At 28.1% G+C, this 20,614-nt stretch overlaps 6 protein-coding genes across 6 annotated transcripts; all 6 read left to right on the forward strand.

Moving 5' to 3' along the window:
- Nucleotides 1-140: 140 nt before the first annotated feature.
- GO595_007037 (CAMK family protein kinase) lies at nt 141-1,601 on the forward strand (the record flags this gene model as incomplete). Its single annotated transcript, XM_067920457.1, has 1 exon — nt 141-1,601. The coding sequence occupies one exon, from the start codon at nt 141-143 to the stop codon at nt 1,599-1,601; it is 1,461 nt and encodes a 486-aa protein (XP_067772556.1).
- A 229-nt stretch (nt 1,602-1,830) lies between these two features.
- GO595_007038 (ribonuclease H2 subunit C) lies at nt 1,831-2,157 on the forward strand (the record flags this gene model as incomplete). Its single annotated transcript, XM_067920458.1, has 1 exon — nt 1,831-2,157. One exon carries the CDS (start codon nt 1,831-1,833, stop codon nt 2,155-2,157), a length of 327 nt encoding a protein of 108 aa, XP_067772557.1.
- A 327-nt stretch (nt 2,158-2,484) lies between these two features.
- Nucleotides 2,485-6,561, forward strand: GO595_007039 (Clan CA, family C19, ubiquitin hydrolase-like cysteine peptidase; the record flags this gene model as incomplete). The annotated part of the gene is made up of 2 exons (XM_067920459.1): nt 2,485-4,226; nt 5,871-6,561. 2 exons carry the CDS (start codon nt 2,485-2,487, stop codon nt 6,559-6,561), a joined length of 2,433 nt encoding a protein of 810 aa, XP_067772558.1.
- Nucleotides 6,562-7,055: 494 nt separating this feature from the next.
- GO595_007040 (uncharacterized protein) lies at nt 7,056-7,625 on the forward strand (the record flags this gene model as incomplete). The annotated part of the gene is made up of 1 exon (XM_067920460.1): nt 7,056-7,625. One exon carries the CDS (start codon nt 7,056-7,058, stop codon nt 7,623-7,625), a length of 570 nt encoding a protein of 189 aa, XP_067772559.1.
- Nucleotides 7,626-12,309: 4,684 nt separating this feature from the next.
- GO595_007041 (UBX domain containing protein) lies at nt 12,310-13,134 on the forward strand (the record flags this gene model as incomplete). Its single annotated transcript, XM_067920462.1, has 1 exon — nt 12,310-13,134. The coding sequence occupies one exon, from the start codon at nt 12,310-12,312 to the stop codon at nt 13,132-13,134; it is 825 nt and encodes a 274-aa protein (XP_067772560.1).
- Nucleotides 13,135-15,231: 2,097 nt separating this feature from the next.
- Nucleotides 15,232-15,744, forward strand: GO595_007042 (transposable element tc3 transposase; the record flags this gene model as incomplete). Its single annotated transcript, XM_067920463.1, has 1 exon — nt 15,232-15,744. One exon carries the CDS (start codon nt 15,232-15,234, stop codon nt 15,742-15,744), a length of 513 nt encoding a protein of 170 aa, XP_067772561.1.
- Between the last annotated feature and the right edge of the window lie 4,870 nt (nt 15,745-20,614).

A 20,614-nucleotide genomic window follows, 5' to 3' on the forward strand; every position in this document is an offset into this window, starting at 1 on the left:
TTTCAAAATTCTGATGTTTTGGGTTCAAAATCGAATAAGTTTGTTTTTAGTGCAAAATTGGAACTGCTCTCAATTTTTTATCGTCTTTTAGCTTCAGAACAAACCGAAAAAAGCATTGAAAACGAAAAAACGAGCTCCGTATGAATAGTGAGGATTTGCCCCCTGTTCCTGGGGTTCTTCACAAGACTTCTCATGACGGAACCAAGGTAAGCTATGTAATTGGGGAGAAAGCTGGCTCTGGAGGTTTCGGTACTGTTTATGCAGGAGAAGAACTCCCATCTCATACACCAATTGCAATTAAATGCATCTCAAAAACACGCATCACAAGCGAAAGAATTAAGCGCAAAATTTTTAGCGAGGTTGATATTCAACGTTCTCTTCATCATCCACATATAGTAGAATTTCGCGGGGTTTTTCAAGATGATAATTACATTTATATCCTTATGGAATATTGTCCCAATGGAACCCTTTTAGATATTCTCAGACAAAAACGTGTTTTCTCAGAAGATGAAGCAGCAGATTATTGTCGACAAATTCTTGAAGGTCTAGTTTACTTACATGACAATCATGTTATTCACCGTGATTTGAAGCTTCAGAATTTTCTACTTGATAGTGAATGGAAATTAAAAATTGCAGATTTTGGATTAAGTGCCAAAATCATTGATGACGATGAAAAACGAATGACAATATGTGGCACTCCAGGATATCTTTCACCTGAAGTTATTGGTCATCGCGAAGGCCAAACTACTAGTGTTGATATATGGGCCACAGGTGTTTGTGCCTTTCTAATGCTTACAGGGCACCAACCCTTTCAGTCCAAAGATAAACATCAAACGCTTAAAAAGATTCGTCATGTTGCATATTCTTGGCCGGAAAATTGCGGAGTTTCTGAAGTCGCAAGAAACTTTGTAGATTGTCTTTTGCAACGTGACCCAGCCATGCGGCCACCAGCACGCGCCCTTCTCTCCCACCCGTTCATCACTCGCCAGGTCACCGGCAGCTTGAACCGTTTTCCGGTTTTGTCAGAGCGACCGTTAACTCTTCCAAGCACATCAGTGCGAATTTGGTGGGATTATTCCCATCGTTATGGGCTAGCTTATTTACTACACAACAGTATTTGTGGAGCATGCTTTAATGATTCAACTCGGATCTTAATGACACCTGATGAATCATTAGCACAATATTGGGACTCACCTCAAAAGCCAGCTCCTGAAATAATATCCATGAAAGGTATCGAGGAATCGCCACATCGAAAGAAACTACTTTTGATCAAATATTTTGCATCTGAATTAAAACAAAAAGCAAATGAATTAACTGCACCTCCATTACGTATTAATATGCCAACAGATGTAATTGGACATGTTAAATATTGGGCTAGAACTAACGATGGGGTTTTGTTTAGAATGGCAAATCGAGATATCCAAGCAAATTTTAGAGACCACACAAAACTGGTCATCGAATCTGCATCGAAAATTGTTTACTTTGACAACGCTAGCGAAGTAATAAAAGTGAATTTGTCGGACTTGAGCGATAAAGAAAAATACCATGAAATTAGAAAGAGATTCGCAATTGTAAAAGAAATGGCTCAACATTTAGTATAAAGCACTTTTAGTGTTACGGAAATAAATTATATATATATTAAATTTTCCATTTTTTTTAAAATGACAAACAATTTATTATGATAAAAATAATGTTTGAAATGCTTAAAAAGTCAAAACCTAAAGATGTTCATATTTTTTATTCATATTTATACAATTGATTTCAATAAAAATTAAGAAGTTCATTTTGTTTAATATTTTTGGTGAAAATGGAACAGGGTGCCCCAAACCAATGTCTCAACCACTGAAAGCAGAATGGATTCCTGCACATATTAACTATGATGGACCTGCAAAGGTAAGTCAGTACTTTGATAGCAGAATTTCAGAAAACAAAAATGGACAATATATTGGATTTTTTAGAGGACATCAATTATTTGGAAAGTATTTAGAACTTCCAGATGGTTACAAGCCTGTCATAGTAACAACAGATGAAGGTGAACTTAAAAAAATTGCTGATGTTGGACAAGTTAGACTTTGGGATCTTGACACTCCTTCACTCGAATTTTCTCTTCAGTGCACTGATGTTATTAAAGTTAGCGACATTTTAGCAGAGGATTAATATATTAAACTTTTATTATTATTTCTAATTTTTAAAAATCATATCTTGTAATTTAAGTGAACTTGAAATCACTTTAATTCTAAAGCAACACTCATGACTTTTATTATACCTGGAATTTTAAAGCCATTATTTTGAAAAATTAATAAATGTTTAATTTAATATATTTCGATAAAACTAAGTAATACCTGAAAGGCACTCCTTCTATGCAAAAAAAACTATGAATTATTTTCTAGATTTTGATACAATGGTATTATTTTTTCTTGTTTTTCCAGTGATCAATAACCGCCTGACCATTTATTTTCAGAATTCCATCCAAGACGTCTTGAAATGGAACCAATCATCCAAGAATACTCTTCACAAAGTGAAGGGGTATCTGCGCCAAATGAAACGGATTCTGGCTTCCATATCAAAGAAACGTGGAAATTAGAAAATTGGTCAAACGTCGAAAACGAGTTCAACCTTATTTGTCAGCATGGGGATTATACATTTAGTTTTACACTCACTAGATGCGAATCAGATTTTGTAAAGATAACAGTTGAGATGCCGGAAGCCAAAGAAGAGAAGGAATTTTCATTTCAATTTTCAGTCATTAATGAAATACCAAAAGAAACAACTACCAATCCAAATCCCATAAAATGTTCTTTTTCGGAAGGTCAAACCAAGCACACAATAAGAATTCCAGTTTTTCAAAGTGCAGTATCAAATATCCAGAAAGGATATATACATGATGACGTTGTTATTATCGAAATTGAGATTACATATACTCCCACAGTCAAAGTAATCCCAGTACAAACGCCAATATATCATGTTTCCGAGCCCGAAGTCATCCCATATGTTGGACTTCGTAACCAAGGTGCCACTTGTTACATGAATTCCATGCTTCAATCACTTTTCCACATTCCCGCGTTTCGCTTATTAATATATACCATGGATAGTACCATGCAAAACAAATCAGATGATCAAAACATCTGCTTAAATCTTCAACGATTATTTGGCCTTATGCAATTATCTGATTCGCCAGTCTCAACCAAATCATTAACGCGTTCATTTGGTTGGAGTGATTCAGATAGTTTTATCCAACATGACATCCAAGAGTTTTGTCGAGTTTTATTAGATAATCTTGAAGAGAAGATGAAGAAGACCAACTTGGAAGGTCGGATTCCCGATTTATTTCGTGGGGAATCACGTTCATTCATCAGATGTCGTAATGTTGATTACGAGAGTTCACGTAGTGAATATTTTTATGATTTACAACTTGACGTTGTGAATTGTAATTCCCTTGAAGAATCATTTGTGAAGTATGTTGAGCATGAAGAATTAGATGGCGACAACAAATATGATACAGAAGAATATGGGAAACAAGAAGCAGATATGGGCGTCGAATTCATTGAGTTTCCGAAAGTATTACATTTACATTTACGAAGGTTTCAATATGACTTTAATTATAATCGGATGACGAAGATAAATTCATATTTTTCATTTCCAAAGACTATTGATTTAAAGCCATATTTAATACAGACAGAAGAGAATCAAGACGAAGATTGGGAATATGAATTATTTGGTATATTAGTTCATTCTGGTTATGCATATGGAGGACATTATTTTGCATATTTAAGAACTACTCCAGAAGAAAAATGGTATAAATTTAATGATTCGAGTGTATCAATAGCTACTGAAGCAGAAGCAATTGATAATAACTTCGGAGGTGTTGATAAATATAGCACGAGTAATTATGAACGTACATATTCGGCATATATGTTAATATATATTAAACAAAGTGAAATCCAAAATATTTATCATCCAATTTCGAATGATGATATACCGAAATCAATCATAGATTATTATCATGATTTCTTAACAAAGAAGAAAGAAAAAGAAGAAAAAAGATATCAAATACAAAATACATTACATATTGGTTTAGTAGATGATACAATATTAGAATATAATGCACAAAATAATAACTTTTCATTTAAGACAAAGAAATTTTTATGTGAAAAATTCGATGTTAAACGTTATGATAAATGTGAATATTTATATGCACAAGTCGAACAACAAATCAAGAAATCCGAGTTTAAGTTATGTTTAATTGAACATTATAATACTATTAAATGTATATTACCTAATTCTTCTAATACATTAAATCAATATATATCATTATATTCAAGTAAAGATGTGTTAATATTTGTATATTATTATAAGAATGAATTATTACATGAAGAAACTCCAAATGATGAATTAATATTTGAATATGATTCTGATGATGAAGATGATTATTTTAGTAATACAAATTACAAGAAAATTATTTTGTTCGTTTATACTTATTTATGGAATAATTATTTTCCGATACATTACTTGTTTTCAGTAATAATTTCAATCGATGATAGCCCTGAAAAAATTTTGGAAATTTATCGAATGAAATTTAATATGCCGCCTGAAGCGCCTTTAAAATGTTTCTTTATTAGTAATAATGAAATAGAAGAAAATGTTAATATGAATGATTTGTTCTCGAAGAGTTCTGCAATGATCTTAATACAACCAAATCATATAACTCAAATAAATCGTAAAATTAAATTTAAAGATATCTCAAAGTATGGGAAAGTAATTGATAACAAATCGACGTATTTAAAAATTTTAAATCAAAACCCTTTAAACCCAATAAATTATTTGGATTATTGTAGAAATACTTTCGAAATTAAAGTCACATATTTAAGTAATGAAAAAAAAGTTAAAAACGTTGTAGTGCCTGAAACTATATCATTTTTGAAATTTAAAATTTTTTTGGCAAAATGTTTTAATATTAAATTCGATTATAAATTCGATTTAATATTAATTTATTTGACAGCAAAACAAGAGTTTATAGAAAGTGACGATGAAATACCATATGAAATTTGCACGAGGGCAAAAAGTATTGAATTCCACTTCTTCAGAAAAATATCAATTGAATGCTTTACTTATACAAAACGATTATTAATATACTTCGTCTTAGCAAATGGGGAAACTAATGACGTTCATGTGATTTATCCAAAAAGATTAAGTATTAGAGCTATCATTCATGACATACGTCAAAAATTCGAATTAAAACTTAATCATCCTCCTTTAAGACTTTTATTAATGCAGAAAAGAAATGTAATCGAAAGAATTTGTCCTGAAAATAGCTTTGTTAGTGATATACCACATAATCCTTTACGTTTGGAATACATTCCAGATGATCAAATAGAATTAAATGAAGGTGAATGGTTAATTCCAACAATGAATGTTTGGGATTATGATGATACAACCATTAAATTTAACCAAAGATATCCACCAAAAGTATTTAAAGTTATTCCTGGTGAAATGTTCGGCGAAACGAAAATTAGATATTTTCAATGTTTGGGTATACAAGAAGACAGATATGACGAGGTGAAAGAAATTAGGTTTTATTATAATGATGCAAACTCATTACAATTACTTTATGATAATTCAGTGTTGTCAGATTTTAGTCCTTATGGTGCAAGGTTAAGAGTGGTATTCCCCATGTCTTCTCAAAGAGAAATTAGTAGACCATCTCAAATTCTCCCTCGAATAACAACTTCCTTCTCAACGAGGAGTTCATCCGTCAAAATTTACAATTGAAAATTTGAACAAAAAACGATCAGACCAATCAAACAAACTTACTCAAATCGAAAGTGAACTTCCTCAAAAATAAACGTATAAAATATTTTTATGTGCGGTAGATTCGCTTTAAATAGAGCACTTGCACAAATCAGAAGAGTTGCTGGTGTTCAAAACGTGAATACAAATGGAAAGACTTTTACTCCTTCTAATAACATTTCCCCAGGATCAGTTGCACCAATTGTTACAGCTGAGGAAATTTCTCTTTTATTATGGGGTACTCAGGTTTTAACTAACACAGTTATTAATGCTCGCGTTGAAACTGTTATGAAAAAATTCCAAAATGATATCACTCAAAGAAGATGTGTTGTTCCAGCTGATGGATATTTCGAATGGAACAAGGAGAAACAGCCATATTTCTTCCATAAGCAAAATGATGAAATTATGTTCCTTGCTGCATTTTATAATCAAAGAGGAGAATTTGTTATTTTAACAAGAGAAGCAACAAAACAAGTTAACTCTATACACCATAGAATGCCAATCATCTTTGGAATTGATCAATTAGCGTTATGGTCAAGTCCAAAATGGGAAATCTTGATCAAAGAAAATGAACCAATAGTTTCATTTTATCCTGTTTCAAGACTTTCTCTTCGTCCAGGATATACTGGTGCTGAATGTATTGCACCAATTAAAGTTGAAACAAAAGTTCAAAAGTCATTATTAGATATGCTTAAAACTAAAGAAACAAAACCAAAAATAGAAGAGATTAGTAGAAGTACAACAGACAAAGAACGCAGTACGACAGAAATTTAATATTACATAATATTGATATTAATTTGTAAAATTTAATTAAAACTGTAATTTATTTTCTTGTATATATCTTGAAACAGTAAATTTTGTTGTGCTTATAACACTTTTGTATTAAAATATTTTAATTGAATCAGATATATCGTTTTTCTTTGTTATAGATGCTATTATTAATTGAAGTTATTGTTTTACTCACTGACCGTAGATGATATTTCACCTTCTATGAACCGAAAGCGAACTATTATTCAGAAGATGGAAAACTTTTTTCTTTTCAAAAACACTTTTGATCGTGCGCACGTAATTTTTATCAAAAAGTTCGGAATAAATTCGATTTTTTCTGCGTGTTATCGTCCAAACGTCTGGCAAAAAACCTCCGCCGTTTAATTTTAAATTGCACTAGTTGAGAGCCAAAAACGCAGAAAATTTGAATGAAATGTACAGATTTGACAAATTTTTGATTGAAAAGAAGTTGAAATAATAAAAAGTTTCATTGTTTAGTAATGCCTTGCAAACCAAGCTGCTGTAAAAACGCACTCATTATGCTCTTCTCAATAATAGGAGTTCTCCTTTCATTAGCACTGATGATTGTTATTGTTGTTAAGTTTGGAATGATCAAAGATCTTTATGATAATCAAACATTCTTTATTATCTTAATTGTAATTACTTGTATTGGCGTTTTCGTTCTTTTTATGTCGATTTCTGGTGGTTGCGCTGGTTCCAAAGGTTTCAGAATTTCTGTTTCCGTTTTCCTTTATATTTATGGGGCTATTGGAGCAGTATTTGCCATTCTAATATATATATACAAGGGTGGCTTCGCACAAGATGTTGTAACTTACTTGGGAATCCATTTCTACAATGATAAACTAACAGAAGCAATTGAAAAAGCATTTGGCTGTTGTGCAATACTTTCGTTAAGAACAGAATGCTTGTCATTAGAAGCAAAAAGATGTGTTTCTTCCATTCCGGATGATATTGAGATTTTTTCATACGTTTCGTTGGGTGTCTTCTTCGCTGCTTTTGTTTTGATGATCATAGCAGGTGTTCTTTTAGATTGCACGTCTTGCGGATGAACAAAATTAATTAAAATTTCACCATTTGATTTCATTTCACATTTCTCTTTATTTATGTAATTGAGTTTTTTTAAAGCGGGTTATCATTAAAAGGACAAATGGATATCAATTTACTGCAAAATTGTTTCCTCAAGAAATTGGAACTAATACAGAAGATATTTTTCGAAATTATTTTGAACTATTTGACGCATCGCTTACAAAAGCACAGTAAAATTAGGAATCGTCATTACTTAAAATAGTGAAATAACAACTTAAAAAAAAATAACAGATTTATTCAATAACAAATATCGATATAAGTTTGACACAAAGTTTGCGCCTTAGCCTCCGGGTGATTTGGCTTTTCCATTTTATGTGTCTGGGGGCTTATGAATTCATTTATAAAAATGATAATTGTACGAACGAAAAATGTCAACATTCTCTTTAACACAATCTGTGTTTTCACCATTGCTTTTCCCGTAGAAGTTAAGTCAACTCTGAATAATCCATTTTCTAATGGATAAACTAATATGTAATATTTATTTGAATTTGATAAAAATATATTTTCATTAAAACCTCTGCCACTTTCTATCCAAACAATAACTATTGGATTCTCAAGTATTAAATTCATTTTCTTGATTTTATAAGGATCATCAAAAGTTGGCTTAAAAAGTGTCGGAGTTTGGAACGATATTTCATATAACAAGTCCGAGTAAAGTAAAACATTCAATTTACTATCGTTTGATGTAAAGCTGTCATAACCGCTCTTCATAACGGTTAAATTTCCTAATGAAACTAAAAACTCTTGGAATCTTGGAGAGGTTTCTTCTAATGTCATTGTAAGCAAATCAGATTGCTTTGAATGGTTTTCATCCGTGAATAATAAACCTACTTTCAAATGTTTCTTTGATAGATTATCTTGAAATGATTTTAAAAATTCCTTTGTTTCTTGATTCTTAGGTAAAGATAACAATGTTTCGGGTTCAAGTGGATCAAGAATTCCAAGTAATGTCATTGGTGTTGATGGTTGTAATGGTGAAATTTCACTCATTTCAACAACATTTACAGGATCTGATACTTGACGCATGACCTTTTCATACGATGATTCTATGCTTTTAAGTGATGCCATAATTTCATTAATCAATGGAAAAGAATGTAATGAATTTGTTAGATCAGATCTTAAATTTATAATATTCATGACCTCAGCCAAAGGCCTTGTAAAGTTCTGTTGAAAGTCTGGGACAAATTCATCAGTTAACTTAATTGTTTCCAAATCTTCGAAAATATTTGGTAATATTTTTTCGTCTGATTTAAATGGCTTAAATTCCCATGAAAATATTCCAGAATCACTTAAGCACATTAAGCCATCTTTTGAAGGAATATAATAATTTCCAAATTGAGTCAAAAACACGTTTTTTGTTTCCGCATCAAAGATTTGATTGAATGGGTATAACCCAAATTGAGATGTTAACAACAAAAGTGACAATTCAAATTTTTGATTTTTGTTTTCTTTGTTCTCCATTAAAAAATTCAAAAAAATTTCATAAACTTTGGACTTATAGATCAAATTATAATTATAAATTAATAAAGATGAACAATATAATAGAAATGTATTATACCAATTTATGTTTTCAATATTTTTTAAAACTAAACAAAGTCTGACAATTTTTTCAATGAAATCGGAAGTTTCGGTTTGATACAATTCTGAGATTGAATGAAATAACGGCAACGAACTCAGTAAAGCATACAAAACTATGTCACTTTTTTGGTTAATTCCTTCGATAATTCTGTCAAATGAATTTATAATGTAATTATTCACTTTATTATTTGAAAGTAAAACGAAAGAAATCAATTGAACATATGAGTGAATAATTAACGGAAATTCCTTGAATGAAATTTTATTTAAAATTTCAATTACTGCATCGAATAAATTCTCATTTTTATAATCCAAAACATATTCGTAATCATTAATTAATTGATCTTTTTCATCATTTAACATCGATTTAACATCATTAATGAAATCTTCTGGAAAATAAAACGTTTTAATGAACAATGGATATGATGTAATGAATCCAATTATTAAATTTGTTAATTTAATTTTTTCTTTTTCTATTAAACAAATTAAAATCGGAATTAAAAATTGCGAACCAGAAAAACTATTTTTTATGAATTTGATCGATGCTTTAAATGCTTTGTAACGAATTTCTTCATTTTGATTTAATAACATCTCAATAACAATTGAATATAATTTCGTTAATGAATTTATATCAAAACAATTTTTATATGATAATTTCGTTATTAATTTATATAAAATGTTAAATGATATAAATGAAATTTCATTTTTTTGATATGTAATAACATTAATCAAATATTCAAACGAATATAATATTAAGTTATACTCGTTTTGTTCTATTTCCATTGGCCAAACATTTAATTTTACCAATGAATAAAAATATGATAATAATGGAAAACAGAAATTTTCATTTGACATGTCATCGAATAATGAAATGTAATAATTTATCATTGTTTTGTTACATTCTGTAATTCTTGGAATAGATATAAACGAAAGTTCTTTTTGAAAAGTTTCGAATTTTTGTATTTTTAACGATATTTGTGGAATCGGCTTTAAATTCGACTCATTAAATATGTTCCGAAGATTGGAATATAACCAATCATTTTTGTGGTTGATAATATGTTCATTCTTTTTAAGTTGTAAATATTTATCACAATATTCAAATAATTCATCGATTTGCATTTCGAACATTGTTAAAAATGATTCGACTGCGAATATTTGTGAAAAATGAACAGCAATTGATAAATATAATGTGTTATTATTAATTAATATATGTATTAAATCTTTTAAGTCGATTTGTCTTATTGTAATAAATTGTAATAAGAAACAAAATAAAAATGAAACACTGACACTTTTGGATGAATATTCTTTAAATATGAAAACAAAAAATTCCGAAATTTGTTGTATGTTTTGTAAAGAAAAAATCGAATCAAAAAAGGTGGTAACAAATCGTTCGGCAACTGTTATTACAACTTTGTTCTCTGGATCCGGATCTTCTAATATTTGGATAAATATTTTGATGATTTTAATGGCTTTGTCCATCGAATCATTAAATAATTCTTTGATCTTGACAAGCGATGTTAAAAATGTTAATATCGCAATTAAGTCGCGTTTGTTAAGTGTGGGAATGGTTGCCTCAAAAAAGTATATGAAAATGGATAAAATCGCTGAAGATTGTGATATTGGTAAAATGTCATTTTTGATGTCATTGAATTGATTAACAAAATAATAAAGTTGTGAAACAAAGGTTTCGGGTGGAGGACTTTTGAAGCCAACATCTAAAGCACATTTTGGACATGATTCTGCTATGCTATGATAGGTGATGGAGAGAATGTATTTGGAAAGAATATGAACACATGTACGAGGAAAAGCTGACCAATTGTTGTTAATAAACTTAAGAATAAGGTTAAGTTGTGATTCAGCAGATTCTAAGGTGGACGTTGATGGATCAGGATTATATATGTGCTTAACATTTTGAAAGAGAGATATAAGACTTTGCTCTTCTTCTGGATCACGAGAAAATCTGTTATATGGAATCATAAAAGTTAAGGAATCATGAAATAAATCTAAATTTGGTTCATCGACTAAAACAATTAACTGAAGAAGTAGGTTGAGAGCTGTTGTACGTATGCTTTCAGGTGAAAGTGGATGCATCAAAATTGAGAAAATTGTATTTAAAGTGCTCGCATTATGTAGAATTGTACTCTCTGTTAAGTAAGGAAATATTTTTGAAAATGAACTAAATATTTTATTGAATATTTTTTCAATTTCTTTGTCTTTCTTTGACTTATTTCGACCATTTTGAGGTGATTCAGACTGAATACTTATAAATTCAAGGACTAGATTCAGAAACTCAGCAAAGCTATTTGTTATAAATTGTTTTGGTGCAAATGTTTTATCTTTAAGGATAAATTTTAGTTGGCTCGAAAGAGAAGGCATTTGCTTGTCACTTTTTCAGTAGTTAAGCAAATCGACCTAGTCAAAAAAATCATATCGTCTGATATTTAGAGCAGTTTTCTGCGGTGATATTTATGAATTTGATAGCAGTGTCAAATATTTGTCAAACAAAATTGAAGCAACTGAACGTTTTCAAGAAAAAAAAATGAGGCAAGACTTCAATTTAATCATGACTAAAAAACATATAATCTAGCTCTGTAGTATTACTAAGCAAGAGGACAGTGAGTTCACTGTATTTTTTTGAATTCGTTTCGAAATATATTTTCATTTCTTTTGTTATAACAATGATTTTCGATATATTAACATGTCATCATAAAGATGCTCAAGCAAGTATATATAACTTTATTATTAAAAGTTATAAATGAAATTTTCATTCACAAATCAATTGATTTATAATATTTCACCATATTTTCCATAAACACTATTTAGTGCATCATAAATTCATAATGAGGGCAATATTACTGTTTAAATTTAAAAATTAATTTCAATTATATTCCACATCCCATGTGTACCAAAATTATTTAATGTTACTGTGATTATGTAACACAGATATAAATTAATAATCATGCCTTTTTCAATAAATGTCTTTCTAACAACAGGGAAAATAAGAAAACTTATAAGTTGACAATTAATTGACAAAAATAAAACGATTCAAAATTTTCTGACATATTTTATTGAATGCAACAGGATCCATTTTGCAATAATGTCACAGAGGCGCTTAACAGAAAATCTCAACACCCTTATATGACTTTAATCGTATCTATTGAAACTGATCAAAACATCATGAATTATTTTTGGGATAATCCTTTAGTTCATGCTACTGTTTCAGAAAATTTCATCATTTTGAGAATATCACAACTTTCAAACCAAACAGAAATAACACAATTTTCACAACTTTTTCCTGTTTCAAATATTCCATCTTTATTTGTATTTGGTCCAAATTCAAATGGGGTTACCTATTCCTGGTCTGACAATTATCCATCTGCTCAAGAATTTTATAATTATTTCAATAAAAATGAAGAACAATCTGATAATATCAAATCAGATATTTCCGACCAAGAAGTAAAATCCAATCAAAAAACTAAAATTGCTGTATACTTTAATAATCGTGTTGTCACTAAAGAATTTCCAATCAATTCAAGACTTCAAGAATTACGTGAATGGATCGAGTCAGAATTCGGACCAGGATTTTCAATCTTCTTAACACATAAACGAAAGAGCATTGATGACTTGGATGACTCTTTAACGATTAAGCAAGCACAAATGTGTCCATCTTCATTTTTAAGATTAATTCCGAAATCAGATAAAACAACGCAAGAAAATATGTCAATCAATGAGAACGAGGACTTGCCATACATAGGCAACGAAGAAACAGCAGAAGTTCCGGTGGAAGATGACCAACCACAAAATACATTCACGAAATATTTGCTGAAGTTTCTTTCGATTTTTAACCCTTTTGATGACGTTGTTGAAGTCGAAGATTTCTTCCAAAGCAAAGAATGAAATAAATATGTAAATAAAGCATTGTTTAAACGACTAATGTAATTTAATATTGAGAATTGTTGGTTCTTAAAAAACTGAAGCTATTAATTTTGTATATTCGCGCTTACGAGTTATTCTTTTTCAAAAAATATTTACAAGTTTTGGATAACAATTATGGATGCAAGCAACAATTTATAAAATTATATAATTTTTATATAAAGAGTGAATGATCTTAACCACAAAGGAAATAGATTTTTAGTCGAAAATGTACACAAAGTGGGACCCTCAAAAAATTTGTCAATATATTTTTTCAATTCCATCCATTGGAGTATTTTGGCTATCGTCGGAAAAAAAACAGTTATCAAATTTGAGACGCACTTTTTCTGATAAAAAAACGTTGGTTTGAAAACAAAAACAATTGATGTTGATAATCGTGTCGATAAAAATTGGGCGAAAATTGTGTTTGATATAAATAATTAATAATAATTACCATAAAAACTTCGTTGTTGCTCGGTGAAAGGAAAGACATACCAAACTTAAAACAGAACATTTAAATGAATAAAAGCATTCGGTTGGCGCTGTATCAATTAATACCATATCATATTATCCCTTACATTTTTGTGTATATTGATAAAGGTTTTCAATTTCATTTTCAAATTGTTTATTTTTATCATGTCTAATTATATTATACAATTGACTAGCCAAAAAATTGGTTGCATTAAAACGGCGAATGAGATCGTAGGCATTCCAAATCTTGCTTCTTTATTCATTTTGTCTTTTTGATTTGAAGTTAAAAGGGGAAACTTGCTTTCTACTAGATTATCGATTCTCGAGACTATGACAATGATAAAGGCTTTCATTATTAATCCGATATATTATATTTTTTTGTATTCTAATTGTAAAAGTCGTTGGACATTCATATAATTTCTTTGCATGAAACTTGCATACGAATTTCGTATATTATATATTGACATTTTTTCTAATATAGATTCGAATCATTACATGAAAATGGGCAAATCTTTTTAATTGATTCATCTTTTATTGTTGTCTTTATTTCATTATATTCAGTGATGTTTCTTCCTTTCAAGTTACCTAAAAAGTTAATGAAATCAGTTGGTGTTTCATATCATTCGTCATTTTTGGGCGATGGATTTGTAAGTCCTAAACTTTCTAATTCGTGATTTATTTTGTCTGAAATGCTTAATAGAGCATAAGAAAAATCAAAATGGTTATCATTTAAAGTTTCTTCTGGATGGTTACTTTTTCATTTGAATTAATGAACATCGTTTCGTTTTATTTTAAAATAACGTTCTAATTATATATATATATACCACCACTCAGAACGTTAATAGCATATAAGGTTAGTAATAATATAGATAATAGTAATAATATAAACTTGTGAAAATAAATCGGCATTGAGGAAACTCAATGAATTTTTTGAATACAGACCGTTAATTATTAGGGATGAACAAGGCTGAGAACATAATCAACCTTTACAAACAAGGATTCAGCCAAAAACAAATAGCAGACATACTGCATGTTGGAACTCATCGAGTTGGTGATACAATTCGACAGTTTACCTCAACGAATGAAATTCCAAAACAATCAAAACGTGGAAGGCCTCAAGTAATTAATAATCAAATAAAAGAATATATCGAAATTAAAACACTTCAAGACGCATCATTAACATCAGTTAAATTATCACAACAAATAGAAGATATTTTTCATAAATCAATTTCACCACAATATGTCTCAAAAATTAGAAACGAAATGAGATTTCAGTATCGACCTCCTAAAACAGAACAGCTTTTAAACGAAGAACAGATTAATGCAAGAAAAAAATTTTGCTCAAAAATGTTAACACAAACACAATTTTTGGATAAAATTGCCTTTTCAGACGAATGTAGATTTGTATTAAGTAAAGACAATAGATGGGTGTGGGTAAGCAAAGGAGATTATACTCCAAATTCAATATCAAGAAATGTAAAATTTCCCCAGTCAATTATGATTTTTGGGGTAATTTCATGTAACTATAAGAGCAAACTTGTAATAATACAAAAATCTGTGAACTCTGAGCAATATATAGAGAATATGATTAAATCTGATTTCATCAATGGGATGAATGAACTACATGGAAAATTAGATTGGGTGTACATGCAGGACGGAGCTAGGTGCCACACATCTGTTGATTCTATTGATTGGTTGGAGGAGCGACTCGATGTGATTACTGATTGGCCACCCAACTCCCCCGACTTAAATCCCATAGAATTACTATGGGCAATAATGAAGCGTATTGTAGCTGAACAAATGCCGAGCACTGTAGAGGAGCTTAAAAAACTGCTTGAAAAAACTTGGAATGAACTTGACATGGAATTAATTAACAAGCTTTGTTCGGGTTTCGTCGACCGTTTACGCCTCTGCTTGGAAATGGAGGGGCAGTCGATTTTAAGATTCTTAGGATTAGCGAAAGATTTAAAAGAGGCTACACTAAAAAAAAGAGACTATACGCGATGGACAGAAGAAGAGGACATGTTACTTCATGATTTGGTAACAAAAATTGAACATCAAAAATCATCAAAAATTGATTTCCCAACATATAAACAAAAGAGATCCGATTTCATGCAAAAATAGGTGGTACACATGTGTAAGAAAGAAGCAGGCAGAAATATTGGAAAAAAAATTAAAAAATTTATTAATAAAAATTGAATAAAAAAGAGATTTTCGAAATTAAATCGACAATAATTCAGTTGTCAATTTTGAGAAGTTTACATACTATCTTATCATTTTTCAATCTATCGTAATGCCGAATTATTTTCACCAGTTCATATAATAATAGCAATATTTCTTATAGTAATAATATGTTTATGATTGGTACAATAATGAAATTCTTTCAATCTTACATACAAGATGATTTTTTGATTTAAATTATTTTTATTCAATTCTGATCCCATTCAATTTTTTTAATTTAATTTTATATGATACAAAACGGCACTTATTTTATTCAATTTTATTCATTTAATTTCACTTGGCGTAAAGAGTCACTACTTATCCAAAAAAACAAAAAATTTGAAAACATAAATTTATAATAATTCAATGGAAACGACCGTCATGCCCTGGAATACGATTCCTCGCAAATATTTTGTATTATGGGACTGAAAATAATAAGGTGTACTCAATAGACTTCCATTAAACTTTAAGAATAAATAATACTATGAATAATAATTAATTTTTTGTTGTTATGAATTTTTCATCATTTTTTTCACAAAAATTATCATCAAATTATATGAAAATCATACAATGAAATATGATATAAAATATTCGATTTATCAAATTTAATGCGTTAATAATAATAATAATATATGAAAACAAAATGAATTTAGGAAATGTTTATTTCAATATTTAAATATTTCCTCTTTTATCCTTGTGAATCTTTTAATTTTATTATGTCGTCACATTTATGATGTTGAATTTTGTCTGCAAATAATCGAATAATTTCTGCATTTTTCTTTTCTGATGCTATCATAAGCGCTGTTTTATATGTTTATAAGTAATTCCAAATGTTTATATGAAATTTCATATTTTTTAAAAATATTTTAAATAAAACAAAAAAATATTTTTAGCATCGATATCAATATTCTCTTGTTCAAGAAGTAATTTAACGATTTCTGTATGACCTTTTGAAGATGCTAACATAAGTGCTGTATAAAATAATTTAAATAATTTCCAAATATTATTTTGAAATATCAAATTATAAAAATAAATATTAAATATAACAAATAAATATCTTTATCATTAATATCAATTCCTTTTTGTTCAAGAAGTAATTTAACTATTTCTGAATAACCATATATAGATGCATCAATAAGTGCTGTTTCAAATAATTTAAATAATTTCCAAATATTATTTTAATACTAAAAATTATTAAAATAAATTTTAAATAAAACAAACAAATATCTTTAGCATTAATATCAATTCCTTCTTGTTCAAGAAGAAATTTAACTATTTCTGTATAACCATTTTTTGAAGCATTTGTTAGTGCTAAAAATATTTAAAAAAAAATTTAAAAATTTTTATGAAACGATGAAATATTTTAATAAAAATCTAATGAAATAAACAAACAATCTTGCTAAAATCAATGTATCTATTGTTAATTCAATTGTTATAAAGTTCCACATTTCCAGAAAAACCCGAAATTTTCAAAAAATCAATAGGAATATGATTACTTTCGAGAAAATATTGAGTAATATATAAATTCCCTGTTATGATTGAAGCAATGAGAATATTTTCATTTATTTTCATTCCTTCTTTAAGTAAAAATGATAAAAGTTCATAATTATCATGTAAAACACATTTTACTCCTAATTCTTCTAAATTCTTAATTTCTTTTAACTTATTATCATAAAAATATTTAAAGATATCATTTCGATGAAATTTTATTGCTGTTTCATATGCCCCTTCAAATGTTGAATGATTTTGTTCACATAAATGAATTATTTCTTCATTTCCACCTGCAATTGCATATTTACCTGTTTTATTTACTTTCGAACCATTCATAAGTAAATATTTAAAACATTTAATTGAAGAAAAAAATGCTGCATAATCAATTAATGTAACATTTTTATGATTAATAAATGAATATCTTTCATAAAGTGATGGTTTAATTCTTTGATTGAAGTCAAAATTTGTTTGTGATGATACTTCTTGAAGTTTTTCTATTTCATCATTCCGAATTATTTTCGCAATTTCATTCTGATTTATTCCTTCTTTAACATATTTCTGATGAAGTTCCCAATTATTCGCTTTAAGTTTTTCAAGGTTTTTGGAGAAATATTCAGAAAATTGATAGCGATAGTTTAAAACGAAATGTGCTTTAAAATGTGAAAAAAATAAATTTTTCATATTTTTAGTAATCGATGAGTTAATTAAACCTTTTTCTATCAACTTTCCGATAAGATAATTAGATTCTTGTGAGTTATTTTTCCGAAGGAATTGAGAAAAGACGTCAATTATTGAAACTTGATTTTTATTTACATCTCGTTCAATTAAATTCAAAAACTCAATAATTATATCTATATTTTTCAGTCTTGTTACAAACAAAGTGTAAATGAAACGGCAGATGATCAAGTTGAATGAATACGTTCGTGAATTATCATAAAATTCGCGTAATGAAGAAACAGATGTATCAAGATTGTTTGTATTTATGTTATAAATTATTTCTGTAAGTGCAATTAAGTCTGGAAAAGAATTTATCTTTGATGTACTCATTCCAATGCTATTAAATAACACTGAAAAAAATTTTAATGGACATGTGATATGAATTTTTATATAAGTATTAATATATAAGAACAAAACAGTCGGTTGACACTCTAACCGTAATTTCTTCTCAAAAATTATCATTCAATTTCATCTATCAAAGCGGCTCACATTTTTTCCTAGAAAATTTCGGTTATTTTTCTGATGTTTATTCTTTACATATATCGTCATTCAATATTGAAAAGTTTATTATTAGAAAAAGTTTCATCTTCGAATTAAATGATTTACTTACGTACTTTTTCCTTCTTATCCTTCGCGCTGGTTATTTTTTACTATATCATGTCAATCAGCGAGCTCTTATATATAATGATTTGTTTCATTTTTTTTATCAATTTTTTTCTTTTTTTATCTTCTCTTTATTTTATTCTTAACTTATTATTCTTCTTTTATCAGGATCCAGTATAAACTGCCCTACTTAAAATTTATTTTTTTCCAAGAAATCTCGGCGGTTGAATGCATTACTTACGATTAAAAATAAACAATATTTCTTCCATATGATGTACTATTTATTTCTTGAAATATTAAGATTTTTGATAAAATTTGACAGATAATCAAAATTTATATTGAAATAAATTGAAAAAATCTTTCTATTACATTTTTACAAAAAAATAAAATAAATACATTTTGAATTGAAAAAATAATAGTTTTGAATTCAATTTTTTTGATGTATTTTGCGTTTTTTGTTTTTTCTCTCTTCTTTTTCTAAATTCTAAATTTATTTCAGAAAATATATTATCACATTATTACATGGAATTTCTCATATTAATTTCAAAATTGAATTATGCTTTCATGATGATTTATTCATCATTTCTCTTAATTTTTTTCCTTTTCTTCTACTTTTTCAATTTCTTCTTTTTCAAGACCCGGGGAAGATATCTTCGGAAAATTTATAAAAATGTAAAAGAACCATTTTTTTTATTTTATTTTTATATAGAATTTAATTATCTGTCATATTTTATCAAAAATCTTAATTTTTCAATAAATAAAAGATACATTATTAGGTAGAAATATTGATTATTTTTAATCGTAAGTATTACATTATTCCACGAGATTTCTTGAGAAAAAATAAATTTCCGAAGAGACCGTTTATGAATTTATCGAATAATCGTTTTTTATTCAATTTAGTGTGCCGCACCTTTAAATAAGATTTTCTTTTCTTTGTTAAATTTGATGCCTTTGAAAATTATATAATTTTCCTACAAATCAATTTTTTTATGATAATATAAATAATGGTTATTCTAGGTATAATAATTTAATAATTTCTTTCCTATCATAAATATCAATCAATTGATATATCAATTATATAGAAGTCCAATGATTTTCCCGTTGATTGATGAATAATTTTTTTGAACTAAGAACAAAATAATTGTATTAAACTTTGATTTTAATCTTCATATATGGATTAAAATTTCTTCTTACATTATTTATATTATCTCTCACAGAAACTCGACTTATTAAAAACACACATCACGATAGAAAGTGGGTAATTAATGTTATGTTTCAGAATTATATTTAAAAATTATTCTAAACATTCAACACAGCACTTATGAAAGCATCTAATAATGGTAATCTAGAAATAGTTAAATTACTTCTTGAACATTAAGGAGTTGATATTATGGTTATGATCTATGTTTATTATAAAATCAGTTTAACCGATTTAAATAAAAAGTGATTGAACCTCAAAATATCTTCTTTAATAAACAATATTTTTTAAGATTAATAAATACATTTATTATGAAAATAGCTATTTAAATTCAAATTGTAATATTATATTCAGAATTTAAAGAGAGAAAGAAAATTAGTAAAATTGATTATTTATAAATTCGAGCCTTTTCTTCCTGCTTATAGGATATTGATCTAAGTTATTTTTTAGATATTAACTTCAATCATTTCCATGATTTTGTTCTCGTTATTTTTGATTTTGTGCGTAATCTGTAGTTGATATATTATTGGTTTTTTCAATAAAATATGATATTTTCTTAATCATCTTTTTCTCGAAGTCAATACAAATTGTCATGTGAATTACATTATTAATTAATATTAAAATTAAATTAATTTATTTTCTTAATAATAATTTTGTAAAAATAGAAAAGAGAGATGGCGGAGACACTTTTTGAGCTTTGCTCAAAAAGTGGCATTACTTGTAAAAAATTAATAAATAAAAACATAGAATGAATCTCATGGTGAA

Source organism: Histomonas meleagridis, assembly GCF_020186115.1.
Source record: "Histomonas meleagridis strain 2922-C6/04-10x chromosome Unknown contig_51, whole genome shotgun sequence".
Classification (NCBI taxonomy): Eukaryota; Parabasalia; order Tritrichomonadida; family Dientamoebidae; genus Histomonas; species Histomonas meleagridis.